Genomic DNA, 24,255 nt, shown 5'->3' with positions numbered 1-24,255 from the left:
AGTCCTGAGCAGTCTGTGCATTTGGTATAGATGCATGTTGAATGAAGATAGCAAGGGGAAGGTTCCCATTAATTAAGCTGCAATAAATCTACCTTGGAACAACAGAAAAAAAGAGACATCAATTATGAGACAGGGAAGTATGAACTCAGCAGAATTAGCAGAAAATATTACTGTTTTAAGAAGTATAATCAACACAAGATCATCTATTAATAAAAAAAAAAGTCAAGGAGGATTTTCAAGTACACAAAAAATTTACAATTTGCAGGAACTAAATACAAGCATGCTACTCTGATTCTGAAAAAACAGTAAATACAAACAGTGTCACAGAATGCTGCATCAGAACACAAACTCAGGCCTGACACTACTGCATATAAATAGGAAACGTACCAACTTTGATTTACATCCCTGAAGTACATCCCTGAAGTAAATTATCCACGAGTGCAAATACTCATGAAAGCCAATTATTACTGTTAGTGGATAATGCTTTCTATGAAATAATGTTTCAGACTAGCAGAAAGAGACTTTTTTGGCAAAGATCAATATAAATGAAATCTGCTTTTCTTTAATTATGCAGAAAAATTCTTTCAGAAAAGCATTTCAAGAACTTTATCAGATGAGCAAAGCAAAATTTCAGCCTTGCAGTGAGGAATAACTTCTGGAAAATGAAAATTGGCTGTAATTAAGACCACTACAATCTATAATGATGTATCATCGCACAGTTCTCAAATTAAGATCAATCTTATGAATCTAAATGAATCAGTCTAACAGAGAGTAAGGGAAGACAGAAGCACAATGAAAGATACAAGCATACTGAATTGATATCTTCAAACATTGATTATTTCAAGTTTTAAAGAATTAGGCATTGTATCTTGTTTTTTAGAAGTTTAAGGTATGTTCTTAGTAAAGCTTTGTTAAAACTAGCATATACAAGTAATAAAATAGCCTTAAACTGGAGTGAAGTTAGAGTGAACTGAGCATTATTTGAGAAAATCTGAGGTGTAATAAATAACTAAATAAATGCAACTATGGCTGTATGTCAATTATCACATTGCTGCTCTGTGAAAAAATGTTAATTACTTTACTAGACCTAAATTCACCCACATTTTATTTAGAGATAGTGTTGGATAAAGATATTACCGTTGGTTCCTCACCACCTGTGACAGTTGAAGAACGAGTTCTCCTAGATGGACCACTCTGCTGTTAAATGATAATTAATGTTACAGATAAGTACACTTGGTGTTGAAGAACACAGTCTACTCTTACATCTTTAGGAATAAGGAATCATCTACAATCTAAAATTTATTAAAAGAGCAATTAGCGTTAAATAATTTTAAAGATGATGTAAAAAAAAATTAAGCCATCAATCACTGATAAACAAGATAGAACTTGACAGAAAAATCACCAAAGGAACTAATTTCAAGAGTTCTGGTATGAGCAGTATTGCTAAGGATGACAAGATCATTCACTCTAAGTGTAACATGATTAATTTCCTTTAGAAACAAGATGGATCCATTTTGATCATCAGAAAAAGTTAGACCAGAAGTATGAAAGTGGCATTTCAAGTTTTCATTAAGGATTAATACAGTCAAAATCAGCATAATTTAGAAAGAAGGTATGGATTTAGTTGCTGGAAGATAAACTATCATTGGTTCAATAAAGATTAAAATCAAGAAACATCCTTGTAATAAAGCAATGATTTCAATTCTTCTGCTAAATAAATGAATGCCCTGCAATAGCAAACTGAAAGATGGATCACGACAAGACCCCAGGTGACTGCATGAGGTAAAGAAACTCATACTCCATGAGGTTATATTAAATTAAGCAGCAGACCATCTCTGGATCAGACTTCGTTAAGTGCCAGTTTCCTCTAATATGGAGAGAAGACAGTTAAGGCATGATCGTACTGAAAAGCACATAATAGTTTATCCAGGGAAGAAAGTAAGAGGTGGTCATACTTCATAAGCACTCTTCTGAACAACAGCTATTGCATGCAATTACAAGCAACAAAATAGACACGCTGAACATACAGAACGCACAGAACAAAGAGAAAAATACTACAGCTACAGTAAATGTCTAACCAATAACAACAGAAAGAAACAAAGGAGAGACATCAGCTCTAGTAATGAACTCATCAGTAGCTCCCTACTTAATATTTTCATGCTAAATTTGTGTAATCTTTTGTGTGTGTGGATTGATACCCTCCCTGAAAACACTCGTGGGAAGGTTTTCTCTCTCCACTGCATACATCGGGTGTTTAGTAAACTAGATTTCTGTGTTAGATAACTGAAGTCAGACATATGACTATACTCTGTCTCAAAACATTTCTCCTCTCTTTTGGAATTCCTCAGTGTACTTTGTACTCTGACACTATTTTGGTTTCTAGAATGATTTAGGATAGCCACACGTCCATAACTGCACTATATCTGCCTAGAACTGATCTACCAAAAGACACCATTCAGAATCAGATGATGTTAAAAGAAGAAGAGATAAATAAAAATTAGTTTTCATTTACCAAAGATAATTGAGACTGTTCAGCAACTGTATCTGTTACACTGCAAGATCTCAGTCTTGAGGAAGAATCTCTTTGCTGGAAAAAAATAAAGAAAACATCTGTAAGTTTGACTACTTTCAAGTATCTTCGGAAGACACCTTAGAAAATCTAGGAGAACAAGCAGCATAAGGAAGACATACAACTCCTGGCTGAATACTGTCAATACAGTCCTTGGAAAATCAATACATTAGAGCTGCTGGATTCCCACACATGGCTTACTGCACTGGGTAACCCTTGTGTTTGTTCCTTGATGTGGGCACAATGAGATGCCAGTAACACACGTGATGACCATGTGGTTCTGGTGTTGATGACACCCTAAGCCTGCGGTGGGAAAGCAGTATGCTCTGCAGAACCTTCACTGGGAGCCTTGCTGAGATCAAAGCACCTCTAGGTACAGGCAGCAGCCTGCAGATCTTAGCCAGGTTCATGCAAAGCCAGTCTAGATTTGGGTTTAGGAAAAGTCCTGGATCCAACAGCCTGCACAGTCACTGAGCTGATCCCACAGCTCTTGGGAATCTGGGTCAAGAGGACATGTCGAGCAGACATATCTCGTGTTTAGCTGGCAGCGCCAAACTCCTCCTACCACCCTGCTCAATCCAAATGATGCTCTTGATGTCTCTTTGCTATTATTACAAATCTCAGAACTGGGCAGATTTGCAAGCCCAGGAGAAGCACTGCCCAGAGTTAAGTGCTGGATCAGGCCAGTGAGCTCTCACAGAGGCCAGAGCTGTGGGAACAGAGTCACAGACACAAGCTGCTCTGACAGATCCTCTGGGGCCGTGGACTGAACACTGCTGACCCACTTAATCTCCATGTGCAGACAGAATAATTTCAGATCTGCTTCGTTTTATTCCTTTCAGTAACACAACACCCAGTTCAACGGGTAGCGTAACACACACACTAAATGCTCTGACGCTCTCTTAATTAGCAAGTGTGGTCTTATTAAAATTTGTATTGCAGTGATAAGTAAGATGTTATTTAATGGCTCATAAAAGAGCTACTTTGTACAGAAACATTACTACTGAATTACTTTAATTAAGATTATTTTGTAGCTATACCACTTATTATTTTCTATGTACAGTAAATATAGGCCCTGTTTTTGTCAATGATCCTACTTGATTAACCTCCCACCCTCAAAGTGAAGGTCTACTGGAACCTGCAGTTATCTACAGAAGCAGACTTTGTGCAGATGGCTGGCAATCAGAGCTACAATTTGATGAACTAATCTCTATATAACATTCAAGTCATTGTATACATTGCTTAGGCTCTTTGTGAAAAAATTGCACCTAATCAAGATTCTATTTGATCAGAAAAAGAGTAAGTGTGAACACTCCTTACTTTAATTGCAAGGGTGCCTTAATAGAGCACACCAAGGAAATGATTAAATCTCAACACAATGTTCTCTTTTACATTTACAATTGCCTTCTCAATCAAAGAGACATAAGACATTTCAATAGTTGAAAGCACGGTATCCTTACTTTTTGTGGTATCATGAGTGTCCAATTAATAGGTAACACACACAAAGAGAACTTATATTTTTTTCTCACCTCAAGCAACCTGCTGTGGTTCTCCAGACCAGTTATTAATAAATCCACAGAGCATTTCACCATAACTACTTCCTTTCAATTCTAATCCTTCGTTAGTCTTGTAACAATTAACCAGTAAACTATGATGGGGATTTGTAAAATTCTAATACAAGGCATTCTTCAGCATAAATATGCACAGGTAAACACCAAGCTTTTGGATATTCCGAGCTTGATGCTCTCTAGTATTATATGATGCATTTTGCTTCTCTAAAGGATAAAAGCAGTAGACTCTCAAATTAAACTCATGTAGGAAAATACGAAAACATTGAATCTAAATAAAGGAGGCCTGCTCTTGAAGGCAGTTTGTTGTATGGTGAAATTAAGCGGAGTTTTTTTTTAAAGATGCTTTTAACAGCGTATTCAGTTTTTCCTAAGACCAGCAATACCTACTCATCCACATAAACAATTCAGGATTATGTAAAACTAACAAAAATCACAGTAGTAAAGATGTACACAGAGAAAGCAGCATGTCACGTACAATCAAAGAACTCAGCTGTTCCCCATTAGAGTCTGGAGCGATCTGAAGCCTTCTGCTCAGTTCCTCAGATAGCTCCTGAGGACTGCTACGGGATACAGGAGATGCAGGAGGTGGTGGCAACAATAAGCTTAAAGAATCCCCAGTTGCACCCGCCTCCTCTGAAATGGCTTCCCAAAGCTGACAAAGGAAAAGAAACTGCGTTAACTATTTGAAGTCAAACCAAGCCCCATGCATTCCAGGTAGCCACCTCACTGTGGCACACACAAGTGTGATCATCAGCATTAATATTTAATGAAATAAACTAACCCCTAGCGCACACAAATAGTTGCCTTCCTCAGTATAAAAACATTCATAAGAACATTCAACACCTTAAGGCTGAATGGGATCTGAGTTTTACACAAGAAGTTTGCTTAAAAATATCTACCAAAACTCATTACTTTATTCTACCTGTAGGTTAAAAATAATGATTAACAAGATCTCAGAGTTTTAAATAGAGCCAAGTATTTCTGGGGGGGAAAAATAGCCTGTTTTCCTTCTAAATCAAGACACTGAAGAAAACTCAAACAAATGGCAGTTCCATTTGGTATATTTCACTTCTTACAAAGCTGTCTCATTGTTATTCAAAGCAGAATATTGAAAGTGTTCTATCTACTTAGAGATAATGAGCAGTGCTTGCTATTACAAATGTGTGTCCTAGCATTTACATGGTACTTAACACTGCACATACTCTACTGGCCACCTACAAAAGCATGTGTGCAGGAAAGTATAACTAAGTTTTTTATTGTGTCTCCAGTATTCTACTCAGTCGATTTCCATAAAAACCATGCAAAACCATTCCTGTTCATGGTGCATAGTAATTAGCTTACAAAATGGGAAACGTTTGGGCCTGAGGTTGGTTAAATTCTTAAAAGCAAGACCTTTATATACCTCAGGAATGTCTCCAGTCTCCATAGGTTCCGGTTCCAAATCCTCACTAATGTGTCTTCGAGAGCGAAATCGCCTATGGGCTGCTTCATGGTTTATTTGTCTGATGTTGTTATCTGAATCAGATCCCACATCACTGGATAGTGGGGAAAAGAAGCGAAGGAGGAAAGAACAAGAAAACAATGAATGTTAAACTCATTAATGCTTTTGATTATAATAAAAAAATCATTACTCTTGCACATGCCAGGCTTCGTCAACAGGAGGAAATTTAATTCTTTAATCCAAATGAAATAAAACCAGAAGCATTTCACAGATGTCATGTAAGATTGGAAATTAACATTCTCTGTACAACCAGAAAACCATTCTTTGTTAAACCAGAAAAATAAGTCCCCACTGTGATGTGTTAACCCCTTACAACTTTTCCTTTCCCAGCGTGACCAGATTCATTCCTGACACAGGGATTTTACTTCTGCCCCTCTCTTTTTGCCAACTATTGCTTTCCCTTTTCCAACAGCCAAAGCAATAACAAGCTGTTACTGGCTACAACCACTAGTTCAGCTCATACCAGCAGTGGTTGCAATGGAAAAAAAAACAAATTCCCTTAATGGTGTCCCTTCCTGGCTTGTGCAACTTCCTCCTGTGCATATCTCTGCATCTCCATTACAGTACTCAAGGGGCACAAGAGGTTGTTAAAAGGCAGTCTTCCATTTAAACCTCTCCTTTAGGATGAGGGAGCGTAGCTTTTAAGGAGAATTATGTTCAGGAAGGATTTATTTGAGAAAACATTTTAGTACAGCACATTTTAACAACCTGCAAGACAAATTACCCAGCTGACACAGACTGTACAATAATCAATATTTTCTCTTAATGACTAGATTACTATCTGAGTTACTAGTCTCAAACTGAGAGGCCAACACTATCGATTCTACTATCAACCCCACAAGACCTTCCACTCCTAGTGGTTTCATAAATTTACAAAATCAGAATCACTTAGTTTGGAAAAGATGTCTGAGATCATCAAGTCCAGCCGTTAAGCCATCACACCAACCCTACTGCTAAACTGGGCACCTAAGTGCCACATCTGCACATCTTCTGAATACCTCCTGGTATGGTGCTTCAACTGCTTCCATGGCCAGCCTCTTTCAATGCCTCAGAACCTCTTCTGAGAACAAATATCCTAATATCCAACCTGACTCTTCCCTAGTGAAAAATGCGGCCATCACCTCCTGTCCCATCACGGTCACCAGAGAGCAGAGGCTCCCACCACAACTTTCAGGAGTTGCAGGTAGTGATGTGGTCTCCCCTGAGCTTCTCTTCCCCACACTGACCATCCCATTCCCTCAGCTACTCCCCACATCACTGTGCTCCAGACCCCTCCCAGCTCCACTCCCCTATCTAGAGACGCTCCAGGGCCTCCATGTCTTTCTTGTAGTGAGAGCCCAACAATGAACAAAGCACTGAGGTGCAGTTTCACCAGTACTGAGTACAGGGGAGCAATCATTTCCCTGCTCTTGATGGCTACACTACTTCTGATACAACACAAGATGCTGTTGGCCTTACTGGCCACCTGGGCACAAGGCTTGACAGCATCCTCTAAAGTTTCCTTTGTTTCTGTCTTAAAACAAGAGACAGTAAAAACCCCAACATTACTTAATTTGTATGAATATGGTGTCCACCTCATTCTTTATCAAGCCTAGAATAATGTATGAAGTGCATTAGTAGTAATTATGCATTCCCAAATCACCTGTGATACTGACTTTTCGGTCATCTTAGCTACTCACCAACCCTGAAGCCTTCAACTTATACACCCATCTGATGCTGTTTTCCAATTATTATTATTTTTTTTTATGTGTCAGTAAAGCATTTCTGAAGCCATGTAATCTTCACTTCATTTACCATAGTCAGAATTCAAGGAGGTGCTAAATTAAATAATTTACAAAAACTGAAGTTTTATGGACACTTACTGATACCATTATAAGATGGATGGGATTCACTTGAGAAAAAGTAAAAGCTGCTTAAGAGATAGCATTTAAAAGAAATAGTTCAAAATCTGCTGAACAAAAACTAAATAAATTCTACTTAATTACTCTAAGATAATCTAATTAATCTAAGATAAACACATCAGACAAAAAGAACAAAGTTAAATATAGAAACACACATAATTCAACTATGATAACAAACATGCAAGGAAGAGCAAACAGCACTTGTGATAAGCACTTGTAATAACAGTGGGAGAATAGTAGCTACAGAAAAATAGTGAAAGATGTTCGACTAACTCATTGTTTCAGTACAACTCTTAACATTTTCAGATAAACATTGCTACAGCATTATAAATCTAATTATAGGCAATGTACAATGAAGGCTTGAACAGGAACTCTGCATTAGTACAAGCACAGATAAGCAAAAGATGATCTCCTTAAAATCAATCAGTCTAACTTAATTAAAACTTAAAAGACCTGAAATGCCCGTGCTTGCATTTTTTAAAAATACTTTGTCAATAGCCTCTACAGAAGAAAATAATTTATTCTTCTTAACTTTTGCTCATACCCACAAACACGGCAAAGGACAACGATGTCACTTACATTAAACTTGGTCGGTGCCATTGCGTGGTTCTGTTGTTGTGGTTGACATAGTAAGTCCGCCCCAGGTTGTCAACCTTTTCCTCCCACCCAGGAGGCAGTGGAGGAGGTGGTAGCTCCTCCTGACGCTGAGACGCGGAGTCACTGGAATCAACCACATCCCATCCGTGCTTAGGAATGAGAGTAAAAAAGATGTGAGAGCTCAAGTCAAAGAGAGAAGTTATATCAGTATTGCTCACAAGGGTAAAGATTCCTATTTCTTTTTCCCTGTTTTTTTAAATCTAAGGCAATGAGAAATGGAAGAAACTTCATGATTACAGTGTCTGCTACATTTCAGCGATAAAAACACTACACTTCTACCGGTCTATTGAAACTGTAAGTTTGGGATTCCCAAACTTATTTGGGTGGGTATTCCTCCCGGTAGCCAGGTGCAGATCTCCAGTCGTGAAGCCAAAGAGCCAACTGCTAACTTCTGAATTCAAGCTGTGTCCTTTTCCTCATAGAGGATAATCACTGTTTTTCTTTTTGCTTTCCCACTCTCCCAAAGCATACAGGAACTTCTGTTCACCACTTCTGCCCTATCTTTCCAACAGACTCATCTGCAATTTGCCAAAGGGTCTGACAGTTGCTGACAGCAGCAAAAAACTCCCAAGGAACTATGTAAAAGCAGGACAACAGGCAGATGTCCTTATCAGACAAACATGCCTTTTCTGGGGAAGATTAAAAAAGAAGCAAACAGAACAACCTAAAACTAATTTTACTTCTAAATGTGTAACATAGCTTTAAGTATCCCACTGCAACCACACTGTATTTTATATCTGTTTCAGAAGAGTTTAATACATAAATCTACCTGAATTCAAACTAAAATCTAATTGCCACAGGGTATCCTTTCTAGGTAAATACTGCAATTCAATTATAGATAAGAAAATTCCTTCCCTGCTGCTGTTCAGAAATTAGAGTTAGAAGTGTTCTGTTAAATGAAACATAGAAGCTTTTCATTACCACCAATTTACCAGAAATGCTGTTTCTGTAGGGCACTGCCAGGGCCTTGTGGCATTATCTTACGTACTCGAGTCAGGAGGACCTTACTCACAGAGCTGACAAAAATTTACTTTCAACAAAACAGACAGTAAATAATGTTAAAAATAGAGACTCACGGGTGAAGAGAGCATCACTGTACGCATGCTGCTGAAAATTTTTTTCTATATGAGATACTCCATCCTTGAAACACATACTTTTCAGACTAGTTTTGTTAAAGAACTGCTAATAAGTTCAAGTCAGTTATTTAGGCACCAATTGTGAGATGAACTATTTACATAAAAGAATCCATTCACTAAAGAATGTAATAGCTGTAAGCACATTGGAACCTTTTACTTGTTACTTCAAGTATCACAGAAAAATCAGATTACATTAAAAATATGGTCATTTCTATGAAATTCACAGTTAGAGATTATTGTTTGTTTTATAAAATATGTTTGAGTGTGTCGTACATATATATACGTATAAAAACTCAGATTTTTATGCAAATTGTATTATAAGTACACATACACACACAAAATACAAGCATATTTATACACACATACATACACTTTTTTGTACGTCGTGAGAGAGAAAAAAAACTGGGTTTTGAATTTGTAAAGTGCTGCTGATGATGAACTGAGGTGCTGCATTACTACGTGCCCTGAGACACCTCAGCTGCCTCTGTACCAGCACTTGGGCAGACCTCCTGAGAAGCAGCAGAACACAAATGTATGGCTTGGGATGACAGCCCTCCTTCTCAAGCTACAGATGACTGCCCATTATTAGTAATTAAAGCAAACTTGGGCTAACATCCATTCTGTCAGCTCTAATTAGAGTAATTCTTAAAATGGATGATGGTGGTAGGAGTGCTGGGAAGTCTTTAAACCTGCTGTACCCGCATGAGCACTATTCTCTGTAAAGCTGGTGCTGCCAAGAAAATAAAGAAAAATGTTCCAATAGTTAACTTGGACACACTTCTGAGGAATACATACTTAGATATTGAAAACAGACCATCACAGTTATGTCAAATATGAATTATGTGGATAGACTTCTCAAATTCTTCTGCTCTCTTGGCGTGACTTATACAGCCTTGGGAATGCTCATGAAAACGGAAAAAAAAACAACACACCATAACTGAATCAGAGAGACTTCAGAATTCATTGTGCCACTTGAAACAATAGAGAAAGTATCATCTTATGGTTTTGAAAGCACGGGAGGGGAAGAATATGCTGAAGCTAAACTAACACCATCATTTTATCTTTCAAAACCACAACTTCTAGGATTATATCTAAATCTCTAATAACTTATGTACCTCCAGATGCATAAGAATGACAAAAAGAAGATATCAGATAGTGATCTCTTGATAAGAGTCTTACCTCAGACTCATCCCTTTGATCGCTGTTTTCTTCCCCTTGGCCACCATTTTTAGGCATGTAAGCCATCTTCAGTCTCAAGAAACCCTTTACACGAGACTTGTGACTAGAAGACATGGAGTTACATTTAATTCAATAACTCTTCAACAGCTGCAAGTAATAAACCTTGAAGTAAGAAATGTTTTAAAATGCAAATACAAATCCTCACCTTCTTGGTCTGAGAAGGAAATCCTTAAATGTATATGGCCTTTCCATGGTTGGGTCTTCAGTCTACAAGTATGTAAGAAAATGACAATTTAAAGGGCTTGCCCACAAGCACAGTAGTACATAAAAAAACATTCACATTGCAGACATTGCTAGAGAAGACTCTACAGTGTGAGTTACCCTGGGTGGGTAGGTGGTAAATACATAGCTGCACAAGAGGTCCACTAGATGTCACTGCAAGTAACAGCAATGGGCTGAAACTCGGTCTCATCGCTGCACGGAAATGCACGCAGCAAGATCTGGAAGATCCCATAAAGCAAACCCCTGCCAACTTTCTGCTGCCACCCAACAGCACTGCCAGAGGAGGATGCATCCACCTGAAGGAGTGTTTTCTATGCACAATAGAAAACTATTTAAAAAAATACAGCTCAGCTAGCTTTTACTTCTTATTTCAAAGCTGTTTAGACTTTGAAAAACAGTAAGAGGTTGAAATTCTTTATGGGGCAAATCAGTAATATCTGCAGGTTGACAGGCTGCATTGTCTGCTTTACATTCAACTGGAAGCTTCATGAAGCTTTAAATCTTAAAAGCTTTCTATCATATTAGAAATTCAGATCTGCTGCACTCGCCATGTCTGTGAAATGAGGGCCATTATTGGTACAAAACTAGAAATTTAGAAATGAGAAGGCAAATATGAGAGGCAGAAATCCATGCACAGATTAAATCTTCTGATTTAAGGGGTGCACCAGTTATGGTATCGCTGGGAAGTATGACCTGTGTTATACTGAAGATGTAAGCACATGCTGCAATAAAGACCACAATTACACAAAATTTTCCTAAGATGAGCACAATTAGAAGAACGCTGCTCCTATCTGCCACCAATTACAGAAAATGATAGCATATCTGCAAAACCTTACAAGCCCCAGCTTTACAAATAGGAACACTACCTGCATGCAATTCCTTTACTAAACTTTCATAGACACGGGATAATCTATCTCCCAGGTATTATTCATAAAAAGCTTTATTGTCTGTGATACCACAAAGTCAATGAACAGTAAATTAAAAATGAATTCCAACTCACTATCGCAGATTTTACATTAAATGCCATACAGATTAGCTTGTCACAGAACATCCTGCAAGGCATTTCCTGCATTAAGTTTCCACTTCATCTGTCTGAGACAGACTTCCCATTTTCTCAGCGAGACACGATTATGAAGTATTGCTTTTTAGTAGTCTCATCTATATTCAATGTACATTAAGTAGAAGGTGTGTACTTCAACCAAATTTTGTTGAGAAAGGTTGGATAGTATCAGAGAGAACCAGGATTTTGCCAAACAATTCTATAGTTAAAAGAAAACATTTGCTAGTGAATGTATCACAATCTCTCCTATCAATGTACAGGAAGGATGAGTGAGGAAAACACTGATTAAAATAAAGAGACACAGAGGATGTTTCCCTGAGCATCAAATTAGTGCAGACCTTAAGAAGCACAATGTAAGTCAATGTTACAGGGTGTGAGTACATCCGTATGGGCAGGCAGGAAAGCACTCTGTGCAGACACTGCTGTGTGCCTGTCAGGGCAATGGTTCTGAGATACGAATTACAAGTATTTCCAAGGGAAATTTAAGAGAAGAAAACACCTTCTGGAGCTAAAGAAGTTATCTGCAAACATGCAGAGAAGGGATTTTGTAGAGGAAGCACATTCACTTTCTAGTGAGCCTCAGTAGAAAGAAGTGGGGGGTACTAAGTATAAACTTTTCTTGTCTTCGCACAATTGAATTTATTGTGCAGTGAAGCAGCTAGGAAATTTTAATTTAGCAGTTTCTATGTAAAGACAGTAGAAGTCTAAAAATGATTTGAAATTGTAAGTGTAGCATTCCACTGTTTTAAATATGAGCTAGAGAGATGCAAACTCCAGTGCCAGCTAAGTCCACAGAGAGAGGACAGTGAAGCTTCCCATGTATAGGAAGAGTCAACCTCTTATGCATTGTGGAAAGAAGAAAGCTGCCAATTTCTCAAAACAGTTTGCAGAAAGTGTGTGACATGCCTGCAGCTCTCTCAACTCCCGCTGATGATTTGCAATAACTAAAACTAATGATCACTAAAAAAAGAACTGTAAAATACTACCTGACTCTGCAAAATAGGCACACAGTAAAACTTCCACCATCATTTTATACTTTGGAGCACATTTCCTCATAAATATCCACCATCACAATCATAAACATCCTGATGTTTAGTTATTTGTCTTTCATTACAGCATCCCTGTCACCAATCATCCCTGTCTCCAATCCAGCACCGTCTTTGGCTTTTCCAGCACGTGCCAACCCGAGTGAAGCAACAGAAACAGATGTGATCAGATCCCACCTACTGACAGCAGAAGCACAGAGCTCTCCCCCAAACTTTTTCAGTACTGGCACTGGAAGCTTTCATGCACTGCAGTCTGTAATAATTCTGCAGCTGTCTTCATTGGACTAAGATTACATTAAGGACAGTATTGAGCAGTTTCTGAATGTTGAGCATCCTTCTGTAAGCACGTTATATGAAAAGGACATCTATAAAAACCTGATGATAGTGTTAGTCTTATCCCATAACCTTAGCCACGTATTATTTAGACAAATAAATGGGACAAAAAAACATTTTTTAATTTTCTTTTAGCACAAGTTCTGGAAGAAATGAAGCTTGGCCATGTCATTCACCATCTGACTCAGGCCAGACAAGGATTTTAAGAAAGAATCAGGATTAGAAATGGACCAGAAGAGAAATCTGGATTTTGGAAACTTCAGTGAATCACCAGAGAATCACCATCTCCCTAGCCTCCACAAAGGGAACAACTACAGACTCCTCTGCATAGTGGGGCTCCATTTTTGCAAGATTTTTCGTTCAGCCTCTATGGCTCTCCTGGGAATATGTGCTTTAATTTGAATTTATTTCAGTAAATTGTCATGAGTTTTTAACTGCTGGGGATGACAAAAAAAGTACACAGACCAAAGCATTTCTTACCGGAAGGTGGCTAAGAGGCACATCCACCTGGCCCAGGAAGTCGTCTCTAGTCTGTCAAAGAAAAGAAAAAGTAGAAAATAAGCAATTTTACCCATGAGGTCCTCTTTACACCAGAGAAGTAAAAAATAATGAACACCAATCCAGTCACAGTGAAGCAGGAATAAATACAGTTCTGTACAATTCAGCTATTCCAACAGAATGCTCTGACACTTCAAAACGGCTTTTTAGTCCACAGTGTGTGTGCTGAGTGCTAATGAAATTCCAGTGCCTCCTCTAATGACCTATGCATAATTCAAAATACAAAATGATAATCCGCTCTGTGCATGAATTCTTGGCTCAATACACATTTAAAAAGCAGGATGACACAGCAGTTCAGCATGCGTTCATGTCCGAGCTTGATTGCTGTTTTACCTTTAGTTTAAGGAGAACCTCACATTCACAACTAATAGGGAAGGGAGTAAAACTAATGTCCCACCAGTGAATGCACAATTGCATGAGTTGCAAACAGTTTCCCCTCAACTAAGAGTTTATCATTTTACCAAAGAGAAAGCAGGCAGTAGAACTTGTTGGCTGCCTCATCTCTCCAGCGCCCAGTGACACCTGATGATGTCTGGACAGGATGGTACCCAAGGGCCACACCATCCATCCACACCTCCCACCTCACACACCACGAACATTGACACAATGCTTCTCAGAGCATTTCTGGCAATCACAGAATCACACAATGGCCCAAGTTGAAAGGGACCTCAAGAATCACGAATCTCCAACCCCTCCACCACAGGCAGGGCCACCAACCTCCACATTTCATAGCAGCCCAGGCTGCCCAGGGCCCCATCCAACCTGGCCTTGAACACCTCCAGGGATGGACGGGGCATCCACAGCCTCTCTGGGCAGCTGTTCCAGCACCTCACCACTCTCTCTGTAAAGAACTGCCCCCTGACATCCAACCTCAATCCTCCCTCCTTCAACTTCAAACCATTTCCCCTTGTCCTGCAGTTATCAACCCTTTCAAGGAGTTGATTCCCCTCCTGTCTGCAGGCTCCCTTTAGGTACTGAAGGCTGCAAGGAGGTCACCCCGCAGCCTTCTTTTCTCCAGGCTGAACAAGCCCAGCTCCCTCAGCCTGTCTTCATAGGGGAGGTGCTCCAGTCCCCTGATCATCTCTGTGGCTCTCCTCTGGACCCTCTCCAACAGCTCTCTGTCTTTCTTGCACTGGGGGCTCCAGACCTGGACACAGCACTGCAGATGGGGCCTCACAAGAGCAGAGTAGAGAGGGACAATCACCTCCCTGTCCCTGCTGGCCACCCCTCTGCTGATGGAGCCCAGGAATGTGCTTGCAGGGACAGAAGAAAAGGAACAGAGCACATTAGCAAAGGCAGACAAAGAGGATAACTTCCAGAGGGAGAACACGTACTGTCATCACTCAGTAAATCCTAGAAAGAAACAGCAGCCAACAGTTTTCTCACCGAACAGTGAGACCTGATCAATATATACAGTGACAGTGGGTATAAGCCTTCTAGCAGAAAACATCTGCATCCTGACCACATTGCCATTTCTGTTCAAGCTGTGTGCCTTCTGAATGCTGCTCAGGCATTACCTCTCTCACTTAGGGACACCTCCGAACTGACACAACACTGAGCAGCTCTTACAGTTAGCAGTTGCCAGCACTATGTACTAATGTATAAATAAAAAATAATTCCCTTTGAAGCCAGTTTATCTCAAAACCAGAAGTAAACCATGCGTGTGCTACCCTATGCTTATCCCCATTTTCATACCTCACCTAAAAATGATGACTTCCAGCACCTCAATCTAAATTTGACTGCTGAATATGACATTTCCAAAGGAATGAAATTTTGGCAAGGGATAAGCCATACAGTAATTAAATAGCATACGTGCATTTGCTTTGCCAATCACTGTGCTGGATTTATATTTGGTATTCATTAATCTTCTAAGATATTGATTTTCAAAATAAAGCATCTTGCATTAATCAAAAATCAACTGTCTGTCAGGGAAGACAAATTCTGGCAGATCCTGTTAATGACACCAGATATCAGCCCCACTGAATTCCAAAGAACCTGCGTTTATTTATACCCCCACTATGCACAGGATTCCAGGAAGTGCATGCTGCTGCTCTAAAGCCAAGTTTACATATTCCTCATAGCAGAGCATTAAGTTTAATATTAAAATCCATATTTTATATGATAACATAATAAGAACGCTGTTTCTATTACAAAGATAGCATAGCCCTCTGATCCCTGGAGACGGACACATGGCTGTGCAATATACTCATACAGCAAAGCAAAAAGAGCACCTGTACCAAGGAGCCTGTCTTTTCCAAATTTAAATAAAAACAGCAAACAGGCTTTTAATTACGGGATTGTGATTATTAATTCACTCTGGAATTTATTAATTAACTGCTGGAAAAACCTGGCAGCATGCATTGCTTTTAGAGAGTCAACACGCTTCTCACTTAACACTGGCAAACACCACCTACCTTCCTCCTCCCTTCAATGGGATTTCACCAGTATCAACTGCTTGGAAATAAACACCTATCTCTACATCTGTTGATGCAGCTTTTTTTTCAAGAAAAGCAAATCTCACGTGCACAGAAAACTTCCAGGTTGGTTACTGCCCCTCTGCTTTGGGGCAAAGGCTCCTGCAGCTGCAGCAGCACCAGCACTGCGTCCAGCACTCTGTGCAGGCAGGGCCAAGGCTTCAGCTCCTCCTGCTGTCCTGTAAGACAAGGGTTGGGGGCGGGGGGTGCTGAGGTGGGACAGAACCATGACAGCTGACCTAAACTGGCCAAAAGGATATTCCATACCAAGTGATACCATGAGAAAAAATTATAAAAGTGAGGGCAGTTGGCTGGGGGTGGACTGCTGCTGAGGGATGGACTGTGCATCAGCCAGTAGATGGTGAGCAATCACGTTGTGCATCGTTTACTTTGTAATAGAGATACAGTAGGGCTGCTCCAGAAGTAATGCCTCCCGTGTTATGGTGCTGGTCCACCATGTCAGAGGCAGATGTTGGTGGGAGGGCAGTAGAGGTTGAACCTTTCCACCAATATTTCCCTATATTCCCTTACAGCAGAAGGAAGCAGAGGGGCAGACTGACAAAATGGTGAGCCCTTCTGAAAGCCTTATTTTTATTTGGCACTCCACATTGCAAGCCAACAAGTGTTCACTGCTATCCCTTCTCGTTTGGAATTAATGGAGGACCAAAGACTAAAGATGCTTGAAAGTAACAGAAAAGCTCATGATTACTGGAGATAGTAAATCAGTATTATTTTTTAAAAGCCATATTTACTTTATTTGGTTTCAAAGAGAATGTGAAATCTCATTACTCCAAATTCTGCCCTATTTTCCTGTTAGTTCTCTCATAATGAAAAGCAATCGTTTCTGTTCTTTGTTGGAGGCAGAAAGACACCATCTATTTAGGAAACCTGAATCTGTCCAACCGTCCCCTTAGTTATGAAACCATCTTGTAAAAAAGTAATACTAATGCAAAAGTCCTTTCATTTCTCTTTGGTGTGCTCAAAGACAGCTGGCAGATTGGGCATTCTGTACACTACATTTTCTTGAATGCACACGAGCTGCTCTGATTACATCAGTCATCAAATCCCAAGTGCAGACACAAATCTCACATGTCCAGCCAATTAGAATGGGAAAAAGGATGCTTCACCTAGTTTGTGCTGATGATCCTTTAATGATCACCAAATGCAAACACTATGGCTGAGAGATGTGTCCAAACGCCACCTGAGCTCCAGCAACTCAGCGCTGTGCCCGCTGCCCTGGGAGTTTACTAAGTGGAACTGTTTATAGTTACCTGAGGAGGTACAGAAAGGAGACAGGAACAAGAGATGAAGGGCAAGGATGGTGAAAGGCCAGTGGGTCGAGACCTCATCTTCTGTTGCTTAGTTTCCCATCTTTCTCCAGGCTGAACACCAGGAGCTGCTGATGCTGGGGATCCAAATGGCCCCACAGCGCAGTGCCATGCAGCCACACATGGTCAGAGTGCAATTATCGTTGCAGGACAACTTCAACACTGGCAGCCCTAGATGCAGAGCATGATCAGCATGCCAGGGTGTATCATCTCCTCAAGGTGCAGGAGTGCTGGCAGCTTTGGGAAGATACACCTGAGCGCTGATGTGTTCTGGAAGTCAGAAGCTGACGATAGAGCTTAAGATAAGAGAAAATAGCAAAATAACCTGATCTGGCAAAGAAAAACCCAAGAATGCAAAGAGACAATTACCACCATTGAGCAAATTCAGTTGCCAAATCATTATAAAAAGTGTAAAACTGAGCAAGAATTAAATTTATGTACGTGTTACTTCTGCACCTCACTTGAGATATGATACAGCATCACTGCTCAGTGCCAGAGAAGCCATTCCCAGGCTTTAAGGGTGCTCTCACATAGCACTAAATCTACATGGCATAGAGTGGTTACGCATATCAAAAAGGAAAAGGCAACCCAAGAGCAGAAAATACCCTCTAGCTTCAAGTTGCATTCTTGCAACTTTCTTTTTACGTACAGAAGTAACTCATGCGTTATTTCTGGCTTTTGAGACACTGCCTAATGTTGAATTTACCTGATTAAAAATTATTAGAAATAATTATTTCTGAAACTATTAGAACTTTCCTCTGATTTTAAAAGGTCGCATTTTTACTTGTATCCCAAATACTGACAAAATAGATGGACGCTCAGAAAAGTGCTGCTCTTAAAGGCATAACCAACAGAGAGCAGCAGTTGCAGCAGCTCCAAATGAGTGCTTTCAGATTTGGAAAGGCATCGCACTGTAAGATGTTTTTCTCATTAGCAAAGCTGCCCTCACAGGGAGGTGCTCCAACAGCAGAGCAGAGACACCTCGCTTCCAGCCCCTGTGCATGCCCATACATTATTCATGTCTTCTGCAGATCTCACCGACCAAAAATTAAAGACGTTTCAGTAGTTCTTCCTACAAAGCAACATGTTTTAGAAAAAGTATTTCACGTTGCAGAATTGCTGTGCTGTTGAGTGCATTATTTACTTATCATGAATGGCTCTACTGAATATGAATATCCATGAAAGTTTGAGCCAGAGCCAGAACTCAGTACCGAATGGTGACATGGAGATGGTCCAGCATCTGCGTCCACCTGCAAGGCACACAACCATAGAACACAGAACACATCCTGGCAGCATGGGTTTCTTACTGTAAATCAAAGCAAAGGTACAGCAAAACAGCAGACCTTCAGTTCATTTCCTAAACATTTACCCTGTAGTTCATTTGTGCAGTAATACAAGAACATTTACTGTTCCTCTAATGGTCTTCACAGAAACTTCGTGCAGGAAAAGCCACTGCAGCTACTCCCATTTTAGTTTCCATCTTTTCTTTCTTACTGCAAATCCAGCTCTGTTGTCGTGACAAATTAATCTGAACGATGCCTTTAAACTACGGATTTGGTTTTTCAGGAGGAGTTACTGGGGAGGAGTGCACTGGAACACCAGGTAAAGCAGGCACATTAATGAGCGCCAGTAGGTTTGTATACAATATTCTGCACTCGCCAATGACACCCCACAGAATACTGCTGAACATCCAAATGAGCCTGTTCTCATTCAGCCGTATCTGTCCCTCTAAGCCTTCATTACTGAAGCCCTCCGGTGCTGTTTCCATCCATTACGGGTAGTTAACACAAGTCACTGCACAGTGGTTCCCAGGATATCGTGTACACTTGCACGGGCCTCCTCGTGGCTGCATCGTATCTTGGACAAGATAGGAGCACTAACACCCGGGCAGAGGCCCTTCCCTGTGCTGCACATAGGAGCACTCCGAGCAGCTGTTTCAGAGAGCAGGCAGCACCACTGCATTTGCAGCTGAGTGAGAAAAGTCAGTTTCCCAGTAAGCACAGACAACCGTGACAACCAGATCCTTATGGAAATGGATGAAGTACATAAGCATAAATGATTTAAATTCTAAAATATTTGTATTCTGCTGCTACTGCTTATTTAAACCCACTCAGAAGCACTGGGCACTTATGCCAAAACTTGATGCATTCCTGAAACGTGAGCAACATCCCCAAAAAGCTGTGGACAATGGCAGGGTGAAGGCAGCGGCTTAAAGATTTATTCCCTTAATTACAACAACACAGCTTCTCTGCTGGGTCCTGGCTGTATCCAAACGTGGGCACGTGGGAGCTCTGTGTCCTGGTGTGGTTCTCAGTGACAAACGGCACTCTGGAGCCTGCAGCATGCCACAGGTGTGAGAGGGCTGTGATCACGAAGAGGGTCGTGTGGAAGGACAGGTGGACAGCCTACCAGAAACTGAATACCCTGGAACAGTTCTGTTCCACAAAATGGGAGGGGACAAATGAAAAAAACAACAGAGAATACTCAAATGTGCTGCAGGAGTGGGTTCTATTCGCCCTGCTGGGCTGCCTCAGCTCTCACAGATTGCTTTCTATATTAAATCCCACTTAACTTTCTGTTTTTGAAAGCTGATTGTTTGGGATATTTCAAAATATAGTTATGAAATTGACAGAGAACTGTGACTTTCTGCAGTGGCTGACAGGAACTTTTGTTAGCAATGCAATCGTATCATACCTTCACAAGACCGAGCAGCACCAAGTGTAAAGAACATGGGGATCTTCCATTTGGAGGATGACTTAAAATGGCAAGATCAGGGCTACTGGATGGTGTCACTCCCCCTGCATCTATGAGCATCTGCTGGAAAACAGCTGCTCCTCATTAAAAGGATTTATGGCTTTTGTTAAGTAATAGGCATACATACATAAATATGTCAGGAACAGACGCACAGACACCTCCAAGATAGGAACAACCAAATCATGGGAAGGTGTCCCAGCTGCCTACTGCTGTGCTATTCACGAGCACTCTAGCAACTCTACAAACATTTACTGAGTGACCCAATGCTTTCTGCCCTCTATTCTGTACATCTGTGGTCCTCTTGAAATTAACTGCATTGGCAATGGAGCAAAAAGTGGAGGCAAAAGCATTTTTTACACTGTGCTTGTTTAAGACTGCGCAAGATTCACTGGGGAATCACTGCCACATGTCTATGAGAGACCTTTTTCAAATTCTACACTCTTGCATACTAAGAGGTATTGAATCTAGAAAATTCAAAGTAGAAAGACTTTAGATGGAAAGCAACCTTGGTAAGTCAGAGAGCAACATCCAGGCAGGCAGACAGCAGCAGGGCTGTGACAAGAAGATTATGGTGTTCCCCAAAGGACAAGGAGCTGCTTCATTGCTGGGACTTTCTCAGAGGCCCAAGTTCTGCATGTGCTCAAACTCTTTTTGCAGTACCTCCTGCCTGCACAGAGCAACACACATCCTATGGCCAGAGAGGATTCCAAGCAGTGCCATAGGGAACTGATGGAACAAGGATGTATGAACTGACTGTGTCTTAGCAAGCATGCTTTCTCCTTTCAGACTCACCTGCTGTGCAGGAGAGCACAGGTAACACTCAGAAACAAGCAGCTCACAGAACTACAGTGAATCGATTGCTGAAAGAGAGCACACCTGCTAATGATGGGAGTGGATGAGGGGTGCTTGGGACACTCTGCAGAGAGGTACGACATTCAGCAGATTAAAAAGAGAAAAATGAGCTGACACGTTGCTCGTTAATATTGCCTTGTACTGCAAACACTATTAACTGTGCAAAAGACCCACACCTTTTGCCACGGCTTCTTCTCCCACCAGCATTGCTTGGATTTCCCCTTCACTCACTACTTCCAGCCATCAACTGGAGCTCCTCCACCATGAAGCCCAATTGCCAAGGAGACAAAGAAAAAGAAAACGTGGAAGCATCAGGAAGCAGAGCAGTGAGATAGCAGCAGCACAGCAACTGCAAGCAGGTTGGCATTTAGTCAGGTGAAGCTGTCCAAAGCCACTCAGTAAGTTACTTTAACAGCTTGATCTGAGCAGCACTAGTGTTCAAGAAGGCATGCACTTGGCAGCATCTGAAGTAATATACTTGTTCTTTAATGATTTTCCTAATGTTTAGAAAAAAATGCAACGGACAAATAACCTTGTAAGAATGCTAAATGCCACCTATACTTGGCACAGGAGCATTTTGTATCTGCTGTTTGCACTGAGCAGAAGTTGCCATTCTCTGGCCAGAGAGAAGCTGAAGGAATGCCTGTGTGAGGCACAGAAATGCTGATTAATGGACAGTTAATGTGGGTTGGCTTCATCAGTTCTTTAAAGAATGAGCAATTCACAAAGACACATGTTCAACCACCTCTCCTCCTGCCAAAACAAAGAACCTCGTGAAAATAAGACCAGCTAAAACTCAGAGGTTGGAAATAACACCTTTCTTAGTATTGGAAAGGAGAGCCAATGTTCCATTTGCTTTGCTGGTTTCTCGCGTTTTCAGTTCTGAAACACATGCCCATGCCCATATGGGTCCTGTGAGACCTTGGGCAGGAGCTACTTCCCCACTGGGGCTTTGTGCAGAGCACGGTGCCCTGGTTTGGAACCATGGTTTACGACTCCTCAGAAGTGACCTTTAGGGGAGCTGACATAAACCAAATCTGTGTTATTTCCCTGGCTCACGTATTATGTCAGGAGATCAGAAACACACTATTTTTAACTACTTAATTTGTTAAACAATTTTCTTCTCTCCCTTCTGGTGGAACACAGGAAGTCATGAAAACTCAACTTAGAATACTGACAATCCCAATTAGTTAATTCCTTAGGAAAAAAAAAAAAAAAAAGAGAGAGAATTACAAGTTTATATTGCTCAGTTCAAAACAGCTCTTCTAATTTCTTTGTGGGAGAAAATTATCCATTTAGATGGCAGCCAAACAAGTATGCATGTGGTGATACAGTTTCTCAGGGCGAAGAAAAAAGACCAGGGGTGAAAATATTGAAGGCATTCTTCTAATCAAATACCGATCTCTTTGGTTTGTTTCCTGCATGAAGAGTGGATGCATATATGGCTACTGTGGGTTATAACAAAAAAAAAGAATGGCATGAGGACCAGTGGCTGCAGAAACACTTGCTACACGTTTGGCCTGTAATGCTGCTTCCCATAGAACTCAGGAACGTTACAAAAGGCAGCAAGGGCTCCCCGCAGCTCCAGGCTCTCAGAAACGTGACAGAAGGGGGAGAACATCACATCAGCTCCATGGCGAATGGCACCGGCACTGCACATCGAGGGCTCCGCGTTCCTCTCTCTCTCCTCCTCCTTCTGCATCTGCTTTGGCATCCAGCACAGCAAACCCAACCGGTGGCACTGCCCGATCTGCACAGCCACTGAACCTCAGTGCTGTGGGGCGGGAGGGCGTGGATGTGAGGCTCTGGTGTTCTGTCCACCACCTCTCCGGTTCCCAAGCACTGTTCACTGGCCCTTTAGCAAGAGGAATGGGGGCTGCGTGTGATAGTCTGCTGACCGAAACAGGTGTAAATAAGTAAGTGAGTGAAACAGCAAGCATTTCAAGCTGTTTGCAGAGAGCAGGTCACATGGCGGCTCTCAGAGACAACATGCAGTGCAAACCCTGCTCACAGACCTATACAGGAAGCCTCTGTTCTCCTACACTAGAATGCATACCCCAGCTAAACCATCCCTCCATTTCCATGTGCCTCCTGCTTGCGAGAGGAAGCGTCTGAGGCACGACCATACAGCCTTCCCTGCCGTAATACCAAACAAGGAGCACGCTGAATGAACACTGAAATAATGCCTATTTTTTAATATCTGGATAAATTAAGGGGGATGTTTAAATTCAAAAGATACTTGCTCCTACTGTGTCATCAGCAATCACTGATTTAATGGAAAACTGAATTATCTCCCTTTTTTTTTGTAGGCATTCGGCCTGCAAATCCAGGCAATTAATGGATCCAAAGGTGTAGCTTCCACAGGTCTGCGCAGAGAGAAGCAGCAAATTCTGCATATAAACCCTTCTCCGCCCCATTTGTTTTTATTTCTCTTTACAGGAAAGTAAATATGAGAATCCTGGCCTAATGCATTGCTAGTTCTCTGAAACAGAAGCACAGCAAGGCTTCCTGGTGGGCGGCAACAGCAAGGCACTGTGCACGTGGAGCTCTTCCTTTCAGTTCTCCCATTACCAACAGAGTGAGCAAGATTTGCTTTCACTTTCAGATGCTCTCATTAATGTAGCTGAGGAATGTTAAAAAAGAGTGACATCAGACAAAACAGCATCAGCTTCCCTCATCCAAGTGGCTGCCATATGGCTTCTCAATACTCAGTTACCTACGAAGAACAAAAAATTGCATTCCCCTCACACAGCTAAGATCCAGCTAAGATCCTCCCAACGGGCAACAGGCTTAAAGCAACTCCACAGATGCACTGATTTCTGAAAAACCCTTTTGTTTTGGCTGCAAGCATCAAATAGTAGCTGCTATTTTGCATTTTATAGTGCATGTACTACCTACAGCTTTCAGAAATTGCTAGTATACAGCCTCACTTCAAAGGAATAGCCCTTTGATGCGATTTATTTCATTGTTGATTTTTTTATGCCTAGAATTTGACTCACAAAAGCATATCCTGGAGTGCAGATTACATCCACAATGAAAACCAAAGTTTTAAAC

The 24,255-nt window shown here is 41.0% G+C and overlaps 1 protein-coding gene across 9 annotated transcripts in view; it reads right to left on the bottom strand.

Moving 5' to 3' along the window:
- The window catches only part of NEDD4L (NEDD4 like E3 ubiquitin protein ligase), a 136,764-nt gene that overhangs the window by 27,809 nt on the left and 84,700 nt on the right, over positions 1 to 24,255 (bottom strand). For 7 of the 9 annotated variants that reach the window (XM_085214190.1, XM_085214191.1, XM_085214193.1 and 4 more), the window contains 8 exons: positions 13,716 to 13,766; positions 10,720 to 10,781; positions 10,515 to 10,617; positions 8,122 to 8,288; positions 5,543 to 5,675; positions 4,616 to 4,792; positions 2,513 to 2,587; positions 1,138 to 1,197 (listed from right to left, as the gene is read on the bottom strand). In XM_085214190.1, coding sequence (XP_085070316.1) covers positions 1,138 to 1,197; positions 2,513 to 2,587; positions 4,616 to 4,792; positions 5,543 to 5,675; positions 8,122 to 8,288; positions 10,515 to 10,617; positions 10,720 to 10,781; positions 13,716 to 13,766 — 828 coding nt within the window. The remainder of the gene's footprint in view (positions 1 to 1,137; positions 1,198 to 2,512; positions 2,588 to 4,615; positions 4,793 to 5,542; positions 5,676 to 8,121; positions 8,289 to 10,514; positions 10,618 to 10,719; positions 10,782 to 13,715; positions 13,767 to 24,255) is intronic. The other 2 variants (XM_085214192.1, XM_085214186.1) reach the window with 1 other exon arrangement.

The sequence above is a fragment of the Meleagris gallopavo genome, chromosome Z, assembly GCF_905368555.1.
Source record: "Meleagris gallopavo chromosome Z, MGAL_WU_HG_1.1, whole genome shotgun sequence".
NCBI lineage: Eukaryota > Metazoa > Chordata > Aves > Galliformes > Phasianidae > Meleagris > Meleagris gallopavo.
The sequence above is the reverse complement of the archived record's forward strand: the minus strand, read 5'-3'. Positions and strand labels throughout refer to the sequence as shown.